The sequence below is a fragment of the Phoxinus phoxinus genome (genome assembly GCF_949152265.1).
Source record: "Phoxinus phoxinus genome assembly, chromosome: 19".
Lineage (NCBI taxonomy): Eukaryota > Metazoa > Chordata > Actinopteri > Cypriniformes > Leuciscidae > Phoxinus > Phoxinus phoxinus.
Window position 1 is genome coordinate 28,506,107 of NC_136894.1, and position 20,863 is coordinate 28,526,969.

The 20,863-nt window shown below is 37.8% G+C and overlaps 2 protein-coding genes across 3 annotated transcripts in view; both read left to right on the forward strand.

Annotated features, from left to right (window-relative positions):
- The first annotated feature begins 2,083 nt into the window (after positions 1 to 2,083).
- LOC306986961 (CD209 antigen-like protein C) lies at positions 2,084 to 9,558 on the forward strand. Of its 2 annotated transcripts, XM_079590796.1 has the most exons (7): positions 2,087 to 2,200; positions 4,388 to 4,483; positions 5,833 to 5,934; positions 6,132 to 6,209; positions 6,634 to 6,794; positions 6,885 to 6,991; positions 7,535 to 9,558. In XM_079590796.1, exons 1-7 carry the CDS (start codon positions 2,143 to 2,145, stop codon positions 7,725 to 7,727), a joined length of 795 nt encoding a protein of 264 aa, XP_079446922.1. In that variant the 5' UTR covers positions 2,087 to 2,142; the 3' UTR covers positions 7,728 to 9,558. The 2 variants fall into 2 exon arrangements, with proteins under 2 accessions (XP_079446923.1, XP_079446922.1); XM_079590797.1 differs by lacking the exon at positions 4,388 to 4,483 and having other exon boundaries at positions 2,084 to 2,200.
- Positions 9,559 to 13,718: 4,160 nt separating this feature from the next.
- LOC306986529 (uncharacterized protein) overlaps positions 13,719 to 20,863 on the forward strand; it is a 31,897-nt gene continuing 24,752 nt past the window's right edge. The window contains exon 1 of the mRNA XM_079589840.1: positions 13,719 to 13,846. The gene's annotated coding sequence lies outside the window, so the exon portion shown is untranslated. The remainder of the gene's footprint in view (positions 13,847 to 20,863) is intronic.

Here is a 20,863-nt window from a genome sequence, read left to right on the forward strand (position 1 = left end):
AGCCTCTGCCTTCTTGCTGTTGGCTGAGAAGTCGTCAAATGTTATTTGCATTACCCTAATTAAGAAATGTAACAGGTTACATTAGAGAACATTTAATTGTGTGATCACATTGAAATAGACGCTGAATGATATTTATTTAATATCTCAAATGTTTGTAAAGTCGTGTAGCTTACAGCCATGGACATTATGGGCCATATAACACACCCGGTGCAATGCAGCGCCAGGCACAACGCAAGTGTTTTTTGCTAGTTTCAGCCTGACGCAGTTATCATTTTCATGTCCTGAATGCATTTACGCCCATGTGTGCCCATGGGCTGCTGGTCTGAGAACGAGGTGTTCAGGGCCTCCTCCCCCTCTTCAAATAGCCATTAGCGTTTAGTTTACCTCACACACTGCAACAGCACCATGGAAGCGAATCCGAGCGCTGATGATATGTTAGATTCAATCGTAGATGTGTATATGAATTCTAGCCATTTCATTCTTAACCAACGTACAGTTGGAAAACGGAATAAAACTTGAGCGTTTGAGCAAGCGCACTCGCATGTCTAACCCATATTGCTGTGGATCACTCCAAAGATCTCAGAACATGGTGGTTTGAGTATGGTTTGCTTTCAGCTAACTTACCGGTGTTTTTTACAAACATGTTCATCGTGATCTCAAATCACTCTCTTGAATTTTTTTTTTCCATTTGTGATTCCCAGTTGGTTTAGTCATCAGATGCTTCTGTACAAATCTGTTAATTGTTATGACTGCCTTTCGACGGATCTCTACAAATTTTTGTTTACGACATACACTCGCCTATTTCCATTCCATTCAATTTTTTTATTTTTTATAAATTTGCAAAGATTTCAAACAAACCTCTTTCACGTTGTCATTATGGGATATTGTTTGTAGATTTTTGAGGAAAATAATTAATTTTATCCATTTTGGAATAAGGCTGTAACATAAAACGTGGTAAAAGTGAAGCGCTGTGAATATTTGCCGGATGCACTGTTAATTTACTCGTTTTTAAACTATTTTATTATATTATTATAAATACATGTCGGTAGGTTCTGTAGTGGCGATTTTATGATATTCATTGATCTTTAGTAAAATATAGATGATTCAAAGAATGTCACATGTGTGTCTCACTTGTAGTGAGAGAAGATTCTGTTTACCTGTGGAGGCAGAAGGGAGAGACACTCCAGAGAACAGACGAGCAAGGACCTCTGACCTAGAATGTCAGAAGGTCATTTGGTGCAGGGGGGCTTAGTGGGCAACTAGTGACGATTCTAAACTAGTGTTATGGCTTCCTTGTCTATGGAAAACCACTGGATGGAAAACTACTGTGGGAGGAGGGCTCTGAAGAAGAAGGCCTTGAATCTTAGATAAAAGCTTGTTGAGTCTGTCCGAGGGTGTGTCACTCTTCTGCACAGGGTAACAACTGTGTATTAGACTGCTCCTTCTTGCAAGAATAACTACTTCTATTTTATAATTTGACTCTGAGTCTCCCTTACGCAGTGATGTTTGTTTGATTAATTTTTGTCACAACAGTTCACTGTGTCCAATTCTTGTTGTTCTCGCTGTTCTAAATAAGAAGACACTAATCCTGCAAATCCATTATATTAAGCAACATCGGAAACACCATGTATTTGCATGATTCATGTCAAAGTAATTAATATCAAACAACACAATTACATTTACATTTAGTCATTTAGCAGACGCTTTTATCCAAAGCGACTTACAACTGAGGACTAAAGCAAGCGATTCATCGTGAAGAGGCAAAAACAACACAAGAAGTACTCAAAATACAAAGTTCAGGCATTGCTCAGAGTAGCATAAGCCAGACAAGGGAGGATTAAAGGAAAAGGAAATAATATTTTATATATATATATATATATTTTTTAATATATATATTAATTGCTCACGGAAGAGATGAGTTTTCAGTTGTCTTTTGAATGTTGTCAGGTATTCTGCATTCCGGATGAGGGCCTTTTGCAAATATGCCATATTTAGATTAAAAGCTTTTCACAGCACAGTCATTACGTCTTCCTGTACATTATGCAGTTTAGCATCTTAAGTTGATGCCTAGGCTACTTTCTGCTTCCTTCCTGAAAATAACACGCAGGGCTCAGAGTTTGCTTATCGTGTCGGGTTAGTAAAATGGAAGCGATTTATAATAATGTAGGTTCTGCAAACAACAAAGGTTCTCGTTACATGGGTAAGAATGCATTTATGATTTTTCTGAGTATCAGCTATTGTTTTAATTCTGTTCGTACCTAACTGGTAAATAATTTGAATAATACGATTCCTTCAGGCCTGTTAAATCGATGCGACAAATATTGTAAATGATGTTAACAAATAATATTTGAAATATATATATATATATATATATATATATAATTTATAAAATATATTTATATATAAACATTTGCTGACGTGTATCAATTTTAAAGTTCTGTGTTCTGTCTCCACTATAATATACCAAAAACGAGAACCATGTAATGCTGAGAACACATTAAAAGAGACATCAGACGGGTGTCTTTTTCTAAATGTTTGCATGTAGGGGGAGACCGGGGACAGTTGCAACACTTTTTGCATTTGGCTCTGTTACTCGGAGACGGTTTGGATTAGACAAACCAATTTTTTATACAATTAACTTACATCTGTCTGTTAATAGTCTAAACCATTTAAAGATTGTTCCAGAATCTACATTTTTCACAATTTGCATTTGAATGTAAGGAGTCAGATGTTGCAACTGACCCCGTGCCCGGGGACAATTGCAACACTGTTTGGGGATGGTTGCAACATGTTACAAATAGGAATATATGTCAGTTTTAGCTAAATGATTATTATCAAATATTTATTCATCAGCTTTGATTAATGACAATTATAGATTTTTCTAGATAAATAGGCCTTATGTGCAGATGTAAAATATTCAAATTGATATCAAATACAGTAGGCTTTTAGTAAAATAAGAAGAATGGAACATGAGGCATTCATGTTTTATTTTTAAATAAAAAGCCTATTGTCATGTAAAACATTTTCTTTAAACTATATTTTTTATTATCATTTTTCATTTTAGCAAAGCAAAGGTTAACAATGTAATGTCAACAATATAACTACATCTTGCATCTACTTTAACGATAACTTTACAGCAATAACTCTCATTTTAACAACTGTCAAAACTTGATGAACTATATTATATTTAAGTTAAAACTTGTGTGCAGATGAATGAAAAATTATGAAAGAACTTTTTTGATGTTAAAAATACTGCTATGTGGTCTGTTTTTATATTTATGCATTGTACGGGTGTTGCAACTGTCCCCTTACCTGTCAGCCATGATAAAACCTCATGTGCTAGCTAAACAAGGTGGCATTGAAACATGTTAACCATATTAGCTTAAAGTTAACATATCACTCATTTAAACCATATAAGTTTGAACTGAATCACAAAACACAATCACCTCATTTTAACAAAAACAAAGCTCAAGAAAATAAATACTTTCATACCTCAAAAACAGTTTTTTTTTAATAAATCCTGGAGCAGCTCAGGAATCTCCTTGATTTTTCTCTGCAAGAGAGGGGAATCCAACTGAGCATGTGCAGTGTGAGTGTCATCACTCTAGCTTCTTTCTGATTGGAGAAAAAATTACATGTTGCAACCATCCCTTGTTGCAACTGTCCCCGGTCTCCCCTACAATTTTGTATAATCAACAGCTATTGTTTTCATTCAGTTCACTTCTAAATAATTTAGAATTAGAATGATATAGTAAAATAATGTATTTTGATTTAATGTATCTAAATATAGATGTTAAGATGTGTCCCCAGCTAGTTGAACATTCAAACGGCATTACAGTTTTTTTTTTTTTTAATTGCTTACACACAATTTCGGAAACTATGGCTCCATTTCTTGAAACTCATACACACAAAACACACACACAACATACAAAACATCAGACATCTCTTGCAAAAGCAAACCCATAATTAAAAACACAGGAGTTCGTCACACGTACATGTATGTGCACAAATACACTGTACTAATTTTACGAAACTGAACTGAATCAATACTGAGCTGAATAATGAGACTTTTGGCTTGTGAGAACTGCTTTACAGCAGAATTTGTTTTGAATTTGTTTCTATTTTGAAGCTGCTGTGAAACAATCTTTCTTTCTTTCTCAAAACACTAAGTTTCTAAGTGATCAATTTATGTAAGTGTTTTCACACATGGTCATCGGGTGTAGGTCATTAGCAAATGAGTGTGGCATGTAGAGAAATGAAAGCTTTAGCATAAGTTCTGCCAGGAGGACTTAATTTTCTACGTCACTTATTACCTTCACATCTATCCAATCATGTCCTTATACTCGCTGTATAAAAGATCGGTACTTACACGTGTCTGAGTTTGCAGATGCTGATGCAACAATTAACTCCATCCTCCCCACCACCACCAGGATGGTCCTGTCCATACCTCCCAGGTCGGCTGCGCCCCTGCCTTCGTCTTCAGGCAAGAAATGCATATCCGCTACCCTCGGATTATGCACTACGGACTGTGAAATAATCAGAGGCGGACAGAGTACACAGCTTCATTACTCGAGTAAACGTACAGAGACCCCTAGCTAAATTTTACTGTACAAGTAAAAGTACTACAGTCAGATGTCTACTGAAGTAAAAGTACTGAAGTACTTGTTTAAGTACTTGAGTATCAAGAGTACAAGAGTACATTTTCTAAATATTGCATTACTACTGCCACAGTGCTTACATTTATGTACAGAAACGTCCTACATGGAGTTATGAAAAAGGATAATGTTAATATACCTTGGAGAATTTAAAAGGAATCGAAAGTAAAATCAAGTCATTTTCATCTTTTTACCATGTTGCTTTATTTAACATTAAATAAAGGCAATACAAGGCAATAGCACAATGGCAACGCTCTGACAAACCTCTGCTAGAGTTTTAATGGATTTTTTGCATCCGTATTTGAACCTGACTGTGTTAAACACACCGCATACTCAAGAAAATCAAAGCAAATGCTCAGCTTACATTAATGTGTAATATCAGACAAGAAAATTCAGCTAACAATTGTGTGTACATGTGAGTTTCTCTGTTTTTTCATCAATCAAATCAATAAACCTAAACCAGCAAAGAAGGCAATATAGCAATGTTCTGACACACCTCTGAACCTGAAAGCTGATTGCTGATAGGCTGTCCCAATCAGTGCCGCCTGAACAATCCAGTCACGTTTGAGAGGGAAACAACAAATTGAGGGTTTCCAAGATTTTTTTTTTTTTAGAAGAAGAAGAGGTAACGGGTACTCAGTACTCACGGTTATGGATAGAAATGTAGTGGAGTAAAGAGTACAATATTTGCCTCTCAAATGTACTTGAGTAAAGTCATGACTCATGAGTACTCCCCAAAAATTATACTCGAGTAAAGTACAGATCCCTCAAAATTGTACTTACTGTACTCAAGTAAATGTACTCCGTTACTGTCCGGCTCTGGAAATAATCCGGACTACGCCAAATAACTTTATAAATAATTGCTTGCTGGGCTTTCAATAAATTAATGCTTGTTACATCATTCTATCTCCCGAGTCTTTCTGGTAGAACTGTGCTTTACAATTGCAAACTGAGCTTAAAGCGTATAATGTGCTTGTAGTTTTGCAGACTTGGACTGAAGATTTTTTTTCAAGCTCCACATTTAGTGTGTAAGCAATTTGAACTGTAAATGTTATAAAGAATCTGTGAATGTTTTCAAGCCAAACTATTCTGCCAATTAAATATTTAATAAAAGAATCAACGTTGTACAATTGGATCATGCTGGATTTCAGTCATCACATTTGATTTCTAATCACAGGGAATAAAGTTACTTCCTCAAAGCGGACTAAAGTTATTCTGATCGTCCTCGGTGTCTCTCTTGCTTTGGCTCTTGGAGGATTGTGTGTTCTGGGGATCATGTGTGAGTATAAATCTTGCTCCACTTGAGCTTTGCTCTGATGATAACAGCCACATTTAAGGCAGTTTTACACGTATAAAAGAGTTATGGTACAGCTTACTGACTGGTTTCCCGTGGGTTGCAATTGTTAACAGATATAAAGCTGCTAAAAAAAACAGCAGGCTTTTATTACAATAAACAATCTCTCATTTGTTTATTAGTGTCTTCTGCTTCAGACTCTAAGAGAGAGCTCTTAGACAAGTACCAGAGAGTTAAAAACTGTTTCTCTTCTTGCACGGGTGAGTGGGTTAACCTACTTTCAAGCGGACGGTTTCTTTAAACTATATTTTTTATTATCATTTTTCATTTTAGCAAAGCAAAGGTTAACAATGTAATGTCAACAATATAACTACATCTTGCATCTACTTTAACGATAACTTTACAGCAATAACTCTCATTTTAACAACTGTCAAAACTTGATGAACTATATTATATTTAAGTAAAAACTTGTGTGCAGATGAATGAAAAATTATGAAAGAACTTTTTTGATGTTAAAAATACTGCTATGTGGTCTGTTTTTATATTTATGCATTGTACGGGGACAGTTAACCTCTTTCTTGCTGCTTTCTTTAGTCAGTGGTCTGTGTTCTGTATTAATTTCCTGTACTTCTAAAGGCAGAGATTGCTTCGTTTAAACATGATTTTCATAATTCACTGCTTCAGAATTCCTATCTCCATCTTGTAAGCCCTGCGAGGAGGGTTGGACACCACTTCATGGAAAGTGTTATTTCTTCTCCTCGGTAAAGCAGACGTGGTTTGAGAGTCGTGATTCTTGTGTAGCATCCGAAGCTCATCTGGTCACCATAAACAACACAGAAGTACAGGTGAGTTAGAAATAATACATATAAGATTAAACAACCTTGACAAAAGTAAATGTTCTAAGATGTCCTAAGAAAAAAATAAATGTTCTCTAGGATGTTCTGGCCTCTAAAATTAACGAGACGCACTGGATTGGTCTTAATGATCTGGAGAGTGAGGGACACTGGGTTTGGATGGACAAACAAACGCTCAGGGAAACACAGTAAGTACTTCTTTGTCTTCAATCGACTGGTCAGTGATGTACAGTGAGATCCAGAAGTCTAAGATCACACTGCAATTTTAGTTTTCATTTTCCAATTAAACCACAAAATAAAAAATAAAAATGGTTTCAGATTTCTAGTTCACTATTCAACTTCTTTGTTCAGAGTTCAGACAGTCAGATGAAGTTCGTTGGAACATCTGAAATCCTGCTAGAGAACTTGATCGTCTGGTTTAGATCATGTACAGTAGCTCCAGTTCTGCTGTCATTAAAGCAAAAGAGACACAAACCAAAAGACTTCAATTAAACTTTTCGCTCAAATTGCTAAGCTGATAATATCATTTGTAATTAATTTTGTATCAAATTAGAACAATAACAGCATTTTCACTGGTGTCAGAATTTTGGACCCCACTTCATGTTGCATTAGCTTGTGTTTCATTGTGATTCGTTTAACTTATACTTAATGTCTTTGAAAAAATAACTTTTAGAACTGAGAAAATCTGTTCATCTGATTGAATATACTACTGCTGTTTCCTGCTTCTGAAGGTTCTGGTTCAAAAAGGCATCTGGGGAAGCTGAACCTGATAACTGGAGTGGAGATGATGCTTCTGGAGAAGACTGTGCTTGTCTGGGATATAAGAATGAGCTTTTAAACTACTGGTTTGATGCTTCTTGTGAATACAAGAAAAAGTACATCTGTGAGAAGACATTTTCATCCAACTTCACTGAAAACAACTGAAAGAGGCCTATCATTACAGCTTTTCTCAATAGCTCAGACACATTTCCTGAAACTAACACATTTCTCAAAACTACTGACACAACCTCAGTGGTTTAAGCCACAAACTCTTATGACAAAGTCAAGCTCTCTAGTCAAAATTATTAAATCCTCAAAGCCACAAAGAACACAGATGTGCTGAAAACGGACCATTTTCATTGCCTTTCTCTCTCGCCTCCACCTTTTTGTACTTCTTCTCTTCCTCTAATTTGAGCACTTTCCGTTTGGATCCAAATCCAAAAAACTCATCTGTGTTTTTAATTTTTTTAAATGTCTGGGCTCGGGTTTTGTAGTGGTTTGCAGGAATAGTGTTTATAGTTTTGTGAAACTTTTTTTTTTGAAACATTTTATTATGTTTTTTTTAATTGCTAAAACACAATTTCTGAAACCTTGCTCCATTTTCTGAAACCATTAAACACAAAACCTCATCTTCAAGCACTATTTACAAAACCTCTGTCTCCTCACGCAAAATGAAACTTTCGCCTTAAAACAGTTTTACCTGTGTTCAAAATCAAACACTGCTCTCAAATCATAAACAAAGTGATCAAAATGATATACACTAGTTTGGAGGAGGAGGACAAGGGCAGGGGCAAGACGACAAGCAGTCTCGGGTGAAATTCAAGCCACTTTAGTTGACCATGTCCTTGTCCATGGTATGACTATGAGGGAGACTGGGCTGCGAGTACAGACGCATTTGAGTCGCTTCACCGTCGCCTCCATCATCAGAAGCTTCAGGGAGGTGTGGTGGCAAACATAATTATATCATTGAATAAGAGACAAACATTTCCAATTGTCTTTGATGAGTTTTTTTTTTTTACTTTTTACTTTTTAAAATCAGAATCCTGAAAAATGATCAAAGGTTATAAGTATTTTAAAATAGAAAATCATTATTTTAAATTGTAGTAATATTTCACAATATCACTGTTTTTTTCTATATTTTTTATCAAATAAATGCAACCTTGATAAGCATAATAAACCCCAAGCTCATATATATATATGCCCCTTTTTTGCATTTGAGCCCCAATGCTAAAAACTACATGAGCTTGGGGTTTGAGGAGTGATGGGGGTATTTAAAAAAATCAGTAAATTTGAAACAAAAGAAATGCATGAACAAAATTGAAACTACTGTCCATGTTTTTGCTGTAGTGTTCCAACCCATCCCACCTCAGGCATTTTGTACACTTAATGATAATAAATAGATTTCAATACAATTTTCATTTGTAGCGGTTAAATGTGGGGAAATTGCATACAAATTTTATACATACATACAATACCCCACCACCAGACTTGATATATAGAGTCTCTTAAATTTGACGCATGTGTTCAGTGTTTGATTCAATTAAATAGCTAATTAATTAATTAGGATAATTAAGCTTATATGCTTTAGATGCTGGATTAACTTTGCATTTAGTCTTACAGAACACCCCAAGAGTTGTAGGTATATTTAAGTGATATATTCAATACATAGTTCATTTTACAATAAGATATCATATACAGTACAGTCAATCCATCACATGAACAGTTAATGGCTCCACTAGGCAATGAACGTGCAATAAACAACAATTTATACATTTATTTAACACACTTCTTACATTTCCTTGCATTTGTACATACCTGTAGATAACGTCTATTGTCTATTTTTGTATATTGAGTTTTTTTTTTTTTTTATATTGTTATTTCCTATTTACTTATTTTTTTTGTTCTTGTATTATCTGTCTTGTCACTGTCTTTCTGTTTGTGCTGTAGAAGCTTCTGTCACCAAAACAAATTCCTCGTAATAAAGCTCTTTCTGATGAAGTATTATTTCCATAAAGCTTACAGAACACAAGTTTAAGATTAGTTTATGTATATAGCCCAATTAAAACATCAACAGCTGACAAGTGTGCTTTACAACATTAGAATAAAATATCAGAAAGGCAAAATAAGTAGAAAAAAAAAATTCACAAGTGAAAACAAAGACAATTATATCTAAGATAAAACATAAGAAAAGGCAAAGGGAAAAATAATAACTCCCACAAAAAGGGACAATGTATATTTACTGGTTTTATATATATATATATATATATATATATATATATATATATATATATATATATATATATATATATATATATATATATATATATAACCAATGAAAGCAAATACAATTTAATAATCAAGGGACATTAAAAGCAAGTGAGTTGTATGTACATTTTTTAAAATTTGTAATGTAGATGCAGTGACCTGCCTAATGTGAACTAGTAAACTGTTCCAGTTTTACCATCAACAGCAAGCACATCCTGAATTACCTTTGTGTTCTTCACATCCTGAATCCCTTCACAGCTGAAGATGCGTCTGTTTGTCGTCTCGATGCTGCTGGTGTTTGGCTTTCCGTTCATCATGACTGATGTTGTTACAGCCCTTGGCTCCTTAATAATGGAGTCTCTAACGGGTGCAAACTTTTTATTCTTCTAGATTCAGCATTAGCACCGTGAAAACTAGAAGTAAACACACAAATAACTGGTTAATGAACCTTTGGCATGACACAAATTTACACATAAATCCTCACCTCCTTTACAGTGCATGATCATGCTTTTGTGTATATGTGCAATGCACATTAAAATAACACATAAAACAATAATTTGCTCACTTAACACATGCAGCTTTCCTGGTACAAGATACACAACAAAACAATTTTCAGTAGCAGTCAATATAGACATTTTACATCTAAATCATTATGGAGCTAAATAATAGCCTACACACCTCTCTCTGCTCGCCAAGGGTGCAAACTTTAGATTTGCTGCTTTCATGAATTAGCCTCTAGCTTGAAGGTCTCTGAACTAAACAGCACACGAATGTGTAACATAAGACAAAGCAACTTTACAAAAACATGAAAACGGAATTACATTTAATTAATATTGCAGAGTGAACAGCACCAGGATTCCACAATCCCACAACCATATGTTCCTGAGTTTCTGAGATGACAGAACTCAGGAGAGAGAAACATGTCGATCAGCTATACAGGTTTCTGGGCACACAGCGTCAAACCCAGTCACATGAATGACCTGACTGTGAATGCATTACCTCTAGCGACCTCCAGTGGCCACTTACAGATGTTGTAGATTCAGTCAAAGCATACAGTCAGTTTTTTTTTTTTTAAAGAACAGTCTCCAATGATTTCTGGCATTCTGAAGGATTCAGTCTCAGAGAATCAGAATCAGTACAGAATAATCTGTCAAAAATATAAGAACATTTACAGATATGCAACTCTCTACGACCTAACAAATAAGATCCCGATATTCTCAGCTTGCAAATATACTGGGCATTAGAAAGGGAAATGTGTTCCATGGATGATCGAGCTATAGGTGAGGTTGCAATTTCCATTTTTTTTCTTCCAGTTATGTTTTAGAAAAACTCATTATTGTCTCTTTTTTTCTTTGTCAGTTATCAGTTCTGTAGCTTGAAGATTTAAATGCTGGAATGAAGCATGTTCCAATCAGGCTTGCAACAGAGACTATGTGAACAACGAAAGGAATGTGAATCGTGGACACTTATTCCCATGCAGCCATGCAGCTGATGAAGACACTGTTGCATCTACACGCACACTGACCAATGTTGTGCCGCAGAACATAAACTTTAACAGTGGCCGCTGGAATCGGATGGAGCAAACAGTTGGAGAGATCATGAATTCTCACTGCCGTGATGAAAAAAAAACCTGGGAATGTCTTGACCCGTGTGTTGCAGGAGCTGTGCCGAACACTGAAACAACAGCACATTGAAAAACACATTAAGTAAACATTCCCTCACACATGTGGACAGTGTTTGCTGCTATAACAATAAGAACAAAGAATGGTTGCCTGAAGCTCACTGGGCTGAAAACATGAGGACCCAAAGGAAGGCAAAAAGATCAGTGGAAAGACCCTGAAGGAATTGCAGGACTTTCTGAAGAGCAAATATAATAAAGAAAGCTCACTGTTTAACGGCGACTGTTTGAAATCTTTAGAAGCAGATGCAAGTCCAAACATTTAGTGATGCACAAGAAGGAAGCATCCGTTAAGAGTCAAGAGGTGTAAACTTTTGAACTGGATCATTGGTGTAAATTGGTCTTATTTGTTTAAAAATGCATTCATTAATTTAGTCCAACCCTTCAGAGGCTAAATAAGATATTAGCATGTACAACACAATAAGAAAAATTTAAACATCATCATCTTGCTCAAAAGTTTACCCCTGGCTCTTAATGCATCGTGTTGCATTAAGCATTACCTTGCAGATTCTAAAAGATGTACAATAGGTAAACGTATGACTGTAACTATACATTGCAATCATTTTGTAAGGTTTAAAATATTAATTTAAGAGCTCAGTGTTGAGACCTTTCGCCGGGATTTGATTGACAGGTGATCTGACCAATTATAATGCAGATACACGCCATTTTTGTTCGACACACAAACCAAATCAGTTAGTAGATTAAAGGCAGTGGACTTGAACTTGAAAAATAGTGTGTATTGATTTCTTTTTTAGAAATTTGTGCTATAACTAGAAGAGATTATCAGTTCACGTGCTGCTTGAACTGAGGCCTACACATTGAAGCACCACAAAACAGTATTTATCGTTTGAATTTCATAAAAATTAAAAAAATTGAAAGCTGAGACTTTATTTCAAACCAAAAGTACCCTGCTCTGTCTTGTCTGTTGGCACATTGTTAGTGTCCTCTTTGCTCCGACCGAGAACATGTGGAGTGAGAGAGGAATGGCTTGTCGGACGTAGCAACAGTAACCAAGAGGGGCGGGTCTTTGTGAAAGGTGAATTTCAAATCATTTAAATCTTTGTGGACTCGGCCGGACTCGACTCGGACTCGGATGTTAAGGACTAGGACTCAAGTCCGACTCGACCCTCTTTGGACTCGGACTTGGACTTGTACTCGGTTGTTAAGGACTTGGACTCGACTCGGACTCGACAAAGGTGGACTCGGACCCAACACTACAATTTAGGAAAAGTAAACATTATTTTCATTATACAGCTAAATTTAATTTTTCAGTTAAGATGTTCTAAGCATAAAATGCTAAAAAAAAAAAAAAAAAAAACAGCATACTGTTATTCAATAATAATCCAATTTTGTCAAAACAAAACTGTTTTTAAAAAAAATGGTTAAAAAAAAACATTTTTATAGATTGTTCATATTATTATTATTTTTTTTAATGTTTGACAAATGTTGATATTAAAAGTTTACAACCCACTCCATAAAGGCTGTACACAGAAATCAAACGTGGGTTAGAAAAATGTCACTTGGGAAAAAACTCCTGCTACCCTGATTTGCATTTGTATAGCTCACATTTACATGTTAAAGCCTACCCTAGAATTAGGGGAAGGGGGGTCATGGGGGGACAACTGCCAAGCAAGGCCCACGTCAATTTCTGACAATTCACGGCAGTTTTCGGTGTTGCCTGCAAATTGCCGTGTGCGGTCGTAAACCTGAACTTGCACGACAATCTACAGTGCCGCTTACTGACGAAAATCCTGCTTTTCATGCAGTGAATGTCTTCGTTCATAGTCTGACATAGAAGCTGTGTGTGTGTCCGTCACGGATTTACACTGAATTGATTCTCAAAAATACGGAACAAAGTGCGTTCCGTATCGGTTCAATACGGAACAAGACTTTTATGTGTCAAATACGGGACGATTCCGTATTATACGGAACGGTTGGCAACCCTCTTTCCACCTCTGATCACATCTACGTTGGTAGTCTGATAAACGTTTGCTCTGCACTGTGTACAGCCTCGCTGATTTGTATGCAAAGCAACATGCTGTAAGACAAAGAGAGTGAACTTTCTCTCTCCAAACTTCTCATTGGCTGGCTCACATCCTGAAGGAGTGGCATCCTCACGCTTTAAAAGATTCCTGCTTAAAATAGGGAGGAGAGTTTGGGAGGGTTAGATGACATGAATATGATGATCCTCAACTAGAAGAAGTCTTTGACAAATCCATTTTCTTTTATCAAAGACCCTCTGCATCAAACCTGTTCTCGTTCATCAATACAACTTCAGCAAAGATCCACTGCAGCCTCAACAAATTGCATCAGGACACTCTTTTTCAAACAGGCAGGACATGCAAGTATCAAGCTTAATCTTTCTTAATCGATGCACTAGTATCATTAGCCCTTGTCACTGAGGTGCATTAACCAAGATATTGATTGTTCTGTCAAGCTGTTGATCTGCTGGATTTCAAATCTACCATCATTTCAAGTCTAAGCTAAACTGTGTGCATGTATGACTATTTTAAGCTTTTAGTCTAATCCTTAATCATGCAGATTGTTGCTACATTAAACAGTTTTGGGTAACACTTTAGAAATCTTTATTAACACTTAAGTCACTACTGTTAACTACTAAGGAAGATGTGTTAACTAATCAGTAAGTATAATTTTATGATTGTGTTAAGTACAGTTAGTTAAAGGTGCTCTAAGTGATGTTGGGTGACGTCACTTCTTGTTGACGTTCGAAGTATTGTCAAACAAAACGGAGGCTGGCTAGACCCTCCCTCCTCCTCATCCATCCCCCAAACCCCAGCCCCAATAATAATCTAATAATTATTTATTAATTACTAATAAGTTCCCTATATTTTCACTTTAGAATACTGTTTCAGGTTATAAATGAATCCTGAAGAATTATCTAATAATTCTTTATTTATTACTAATAAGTTCCCTATATTTCCAGTTTCCCTCAGTCGTTGCCTCAAATACATGAATTTACTCAATGGCATTCTATGCTGAGGAAAACAGACACACACAGTACTGTATATACAATATCAAATCTAATCTGAGGTTAGTTATGGCGAGGCACTTGAGTGGGGTTCCTTTCTGAAGTTGATTTCTTATAGAACACACTCACAAAACCACACAGGCAAAAACCAATTTAACATTTAAATGTATCTGTTAATATTGTATTTTCATAATACTACTTCTATTAATAACATTAGTAAATAAAGAAGGTCACAACTCAATGTAGTTTTGTATGACTGTTCATTAGTTACTTCTTAGTTATTTTTCTTGAACCTTAATTAGTAGATAATTAATGGTAGTTCTTCAGGAGGTGAGACAGAATTCATGAGTTATTGATTAACTAACTGTTACTTAACACAATCATAAAATTATATAAAAAAAACTGATTAGTTAACGCATCTTCCTTCGTAGTTAACAGTAGTGAAGAAGTAGTTAATGAAGAATTACCTATTAGTTCAAAAATTCCTTGTTAGTTATGCAGTAAGTAAGATACAGTATTCTAAAGTGTTACCCAGTTTTGGATCAATATTTAGATATTGTTGTCAATGGGCAAGAGAGTAACATCCTGTGAGAATTGCTGGACGAGTGTTGGCCAGATGTCGGAGACTGATTCTGTTAGAAATTTTATACAGCTGTTACTCCACCCTCAAAAGAAATGTTTAGATTCCCAGAACAACTTCTCTGCTCTCTGTTAAAAAAAAACTAAACGCAGAATAAAATCTCTGTACAGTTTGAATGTAAAGAAGCATAAGGAAACGCAAGAAGTAGAGAAGGTTGGAGGTAGAAAAAAATAAAATGGGCACTTTTTATTGTTTTATTAACTATATTAACAACCTTTTGGTGTGTATGAATATTGATAGCAATCGTGTCCTTTCAGTGTGATTTTTGCCAGATAAAAAAAAGGTTTTGGAGACGCTCTGAAGGGAGGCTGGGATCGCTCTCAAAGCTAGCTTCCTATTAGTTGTGCAGGGATGATGCATATTTGTAGCCCAAAACCCAGAAACGAGTTTGCATTTTAGCACTTCCGGTTCCATATCGAAGTCAATGGCTGCGTCCAAAATCGCATACTCTCCTGAATCTCCAAGTAATTACTTCACGGCCACTAAAAAAGTATGTGTATGAGAGTTTGTTGTATGAATGTAATCCGGACGTAGGCCTACTTCATTCGCCATGTTGTCATTATCATGTGACCTATACCGTTGTCATTATCATGTGACCTATACCGTTGTCATTATCATGTGATATACCAGAGTCAGATGCGTCGCTTCACTGCCATTCCTCTCCGGGAACCTCATGGGATAGTAAAGTGTTCATCATATGCAGAATATTGTCAGAAGTAGTAAGTCATCCAGGTACTTTTTGCCTGTTCTTTTGTGAGTACTGTGAATTCGGACATACATCCCTGCACCACTCTATTGCAAACCTCAACAAAACTGCACACACCACAACTTTAAAAGCATGGGCGTCATGCAACTATTAGTGACAGTCATTGTTTATTTGGTGATTGCATAATTTAGTGGTACAGTTTTTATTTAGAGAGAAAGGGGACCCTGGTTTGTTTAAAAAACTAAGCATAATTGCAAATGAACTTGACAGCCAAGGGTCCCAATGCATTTCTTCAATATGGAAAATCAATGTCACACTGCGGGAAGATTTCAAATTAGTGAAGGCAAAAAAAATTGTTTTTATTAAATATGGCAGTAAAACTAACAAACAATTACAAAACCTAATATAGCATATATTCACTTTTCTAAGAAGATGTTTAAACTAAAGCTGTCACGGTGTGGGTTTTGTGTCTTGTTCTTGTCTGTTATGTGATTCACTGTTTGCCATGTGTCTTGTTATGTGTCTGATCAATGTTCACAGGTGTTTCTGATAACCACGCCCCCTTGTTATCTTGTCTAGCTCGTTTATCCCTTGTATTTAAGCCTTGTGTTTCAGCCCTGTCTTTGTGAGTTCTTGTTTGATTTTGATTTCGATGTTGTATGTTGGTTGTTCTGTTCTCCAGTCCTAGTCTGTCCTAGTTTTGAGTTTATTTAATAAAGTGTGCTGCGTATGGATCCTGCTTCATCCGTTGATTCAACCCTGCATCGTAACAGAAGAACTCACCGTACCTAGATACAGCAGCCATGCCTACCTGGAGTCCTGATGTCCAGATCATCCGCCTTCGCCAAGAGAATCGTGCCATCGAGGACTGTCACAGAATTCCTCGAGCTGGCACATCTTGCGCAAATGAGCACCGAGTGCTTGATAATCTTCTTCCGTGGGGGATTGTCAGAGCCTCTCCGGTCATTGTTGCCCGACGGTGAGCCACACGGGTCATTAGAAAGGTACATTGACCTGGCCCTGCTGTGGAGCGGTTCCCAGTTTACTGTGGGCGAGGAGGAGAAGCTCCCTGAACCTGCAGTGTCCCCTCAGACCGCGCTCCACGTCTTGCCAGCAATCAAGCCAGCTACCAGATCGGTCTATGGCCGTACAGGACCGATCTCCAGCGTGACCGATCCTCCATTAATGTCTGCGCGTGCTGCCAGGGAGAGTGGGAGGGAGAGCCTTGATGTTGAATTAAAATAGTTCCGCCATTTTAAATACGTTGCTCTGACACAAAGCTTGAATGGTGATAATTCCTCAGGGAGGGATTTTATTATTAAGTAAAAAAAGAAATATAAACTTTAAAGCATAATAAAATGTCTATAGTGATGGACTTTTACTCTTCAACAGACAGTGAATAGCAAAACTGTGACGTTATGCACAAGGTAGAGATCTCCTACATGAGAAGATGAATGACTAAATATTTAAAATGTGTTCTGTTATATGGCAAAGGTCATAAACAAAGGCAGTTTCATTTCCTACAATTCTTCTGAATGTTATGTTAGATTTTCTATCTTTACCCGTGTGGTCCATTCCTGCCTGTTCCTCTTTCACGGTTTAATAAAACCACATGAAAACAAGCATGGCCTGTGCTCTGCGTCCAGTCCACATAATGACACCATCAGGAAGGAAATAATAAGACAGTGTCATATAAATTTTAAACTGTATATTAAACTAACCATGTTTCTAACATCTAACCTTATTTAACCTCTAACATTTGAACAGGACGTACAAAACCAATGGAAAACTTGTGACTTTGTGTGTGTGCTGTGATCAAGATGGCGCCGTTGTGTGTGGCTTGCCGTCTGTCACTGTCATTACTGTGTGCGTTTATGCTGTTTGTTCTGATTTTTGCTCGGAATGTCGACTCTCTACTGGTGTATGATCGCCAAACACTACTGGATCTGCAATTCTCCGCCAAACATATAGTAGAATGGGATGATGGTGGACGTGAAACTTTGCCCCCGCTCCTGGCGAGGCTTCCGGCTCACCTTTGGCGTGCCCTGGCGCCTCGGCGTGAGCGCCGACGAAAGCGCTCCCGGGGAAAACGCAGCGGCCGGCTGGTGAGGATGAAGGCCCGTCTTGCTTGTTGTTCCACGCCTGTTTGGACTGAGCTTGGAGCCGGGCCAAGCCTCGTTATTCCTCGACGCTCGCTGGACCCTGTCAATGCCTGGCTGATACCTGTCGTCGGCCCGGAAGAGGTGTTCCAGCCCCGTGCCCCCTGCTCTCCTCGTCCCCGCTGGCGCGGAGTGAATCACAGCAACTTGCGGTCTCTGTGTCGGGTTTCACGGACATCCAATGCCGCTGACCCGCCGGTTCCTGCCAGGTTTGGCCTGGTAAATGCTAGATCTCTAGCAAAAAAGACTTTTGTCTTAAAGGATTTGTTCACGTCCCAAGGATTGGATTTCCTCTGCGTAACTGAGACATGGCTGACTGATGGTGAGTCCAGCGCTTTCACTGAATTGCTACACCGTGATTGTTGCTACTTTAACTCCCCGCGAAAATCTGGCAGAGGAGGAGGAATAGCGACTGTCTATAAGAATCATTATAAATGTAAGCAGATATTGTTGTCATCCTCATTTAGCAGCTTTGAGCTGAGTTTATTTGAGATCGGACACTCTCACATAGTGTTGTGTGCTGTGGTCTATCGGCCCCCTAAGTACAATAAGGATTTTTTAACTGATTTTTCTGATTTTCTGGTTGAAATCATGCCTAAATATGATCGCGTTCTTATTGTTGGGGATTTTAATGTTCATGTGTGTTGTCCTGATAAGCCAATGGCAAAGGGTTTTTTAAGCCTCATTGATTCTTTTAACCTTGTGCAATCTGTGTCTGGACCCACACAAGAGCATGGACACACACTTGACCTTGTTTTATCATACGGCTTGCCTGTTTTTAATTTAGAGATATGTGACGCAGTGTTTTCTGACCATATGCCTGTATTATTTGAGACTGCTCTTGCCTGTCGTACAGTTAAACCTCGCGCTGCTGCACGGCGCTGTCGCATGATTAACCCTTCCACTGCTGTTCAGTTCTCGGCTGCTTTCATTCTGAACTCCATTCCTGAGTCTGTATTGCATACAGAAGAGCTTAGCTCATGGTTTCACTCCACCTGCCGAACTGTTTTAGACACTGTGGCCCCATTAAAATCTATGCAGCCTAAAATTAAATCTGAGCCCTGGCTAAATGACATGACTCATACTGCCAGACGTGAGTGCCGTAGAGCTGAGCGTAAGTGGAAGAAGGACAAACTGCAGGTGTCTCTCCAAATGTTAAGGGATTGCTGGCGTCACTACCAGAAAACTGTAAAAGAGGCTAAAAGAAAACATTTCTCAGATATTATTCTGTCAAATTGTCACAAGCCTCGTGTTTTGTTTAACACCATTGACTCGCTTTTAAATGCCCCGCAGACTGCTTGCGTAGAGGCATCCCCTGCTATGTGTGAAAATTTCCTTTGCTTTTTTATTGATAAGGTCACTTCTATTAGGTCTCAAATTTCATCTTCAGCTTCTGACCCTTCTATCTCTGTCCCCTGCTCGGCTGTCTTTGATCACTTTGAGCCGGTGACTTTTTCCTTTTTAGAGGAGGTTGTTGGTCATTTGAAGCCTTCTGGTTCTCCAGATGATGCTGTTCCCCCTCGACTTTTTAAGGAGGTTTTTCCCACTGTAGGGCCATCTGTTGTTGCAGTCATAAATAGTAGTCTGACCTCGGGTGTGGTTCCTGAAATTTTAAAACATGCGGTAGTTCAACCCCTGATTAAAAAACCTGCTCTCGATCCGGCAGTTCTAGCTAATTTCAGGCCTATTTCCAAATTACCTTTTCTTTCAAAAATTTTGGAGAAGATTGTGCACAGTCAATTGTTGTCCTTTTTGGAAGAACATAATATATTAGAGGTTTTCCAGTCCGGTTTTAAATCCTTGCACAGCACCGAAACCGCACTTTTAAGAGTTTTTAATGATGTCTTTTTAGCTACTGACTCTGGCGACTGTGTTATCCTTGTGCTTTTAGATCTAACTGCGGCATTTGACACGGTGGATCATGAAATATTGATTTCACGTTTAAGGCAGTGGGTGGGCATCAGGGGCATAGCACTGGAGTGGTTTAGGTCGTACTTAGCAAATCGGACTTTCTGTGTTAGCCTAGGTGACTCTGTATCCTCCTCTGCTCCTCTATTGTGTGGGGTTCCGCAGGGTTCAGTCCTCGGCCCTCTACTTTTCTCTCTCTATCTGCTTCCACTTGGTTCCATACTTAGAAAGTACGGCATTTCATTCCACTGTTATGCAGATGACAGTCAGATTTATGTACCTCTTAAAAAGAAAAATGATAACTCTTTTCGAATACTTCTCAATTGTCTTGATGACATAAAGGCCTGGATGGCTCTGAACTTTTTAAATTTTAATGAAAAAAAAACTGAAGTGATGGTTTTTGGAGCCACCGCTGGGAAAGCGCCACTAGATCTGGGCTCCTTGGCACCCTATATTAAACCTAGCATCACAAACCTAGGGGTAAGAGTGGACCCTGAGCTAAAATTTGACAGTCAGATCAAGGCTGTTGTCAAATCAAGCTTTTTTCATTTGAGGCAGCTGGCCAAAATAAAGCCAATTCTGTCAAGACAGCTTTTTGAAACTGTAATCCACGCCTTTGTCACTACTCGGCTGGACTACTGTAATTCACTGTATGTGGGGATTAGTGGGTCCTCCATAACCCGTCTTCAGATGGTACAAAATGCAGCAGCACGTCTTTTATCGGGCACACGTAAACATGAGCACATTTCCCCTATTTTAGCATCGCTGCACTGGTTGCCTATTCAATTCAGGATCCGTTTTAAAATTCTGTTATTTGTTTTTAAATCACTAAATGGTCTTGCCCCACCATACCTCTCTGAGCTTTTACACTATTATAAACCCGTCCGCTCTCTCAGGTCAGATGACCAGCTGCTACTGAGTGTGCCTACAACTAAGCGTAAGCTCAGAGGGGATCG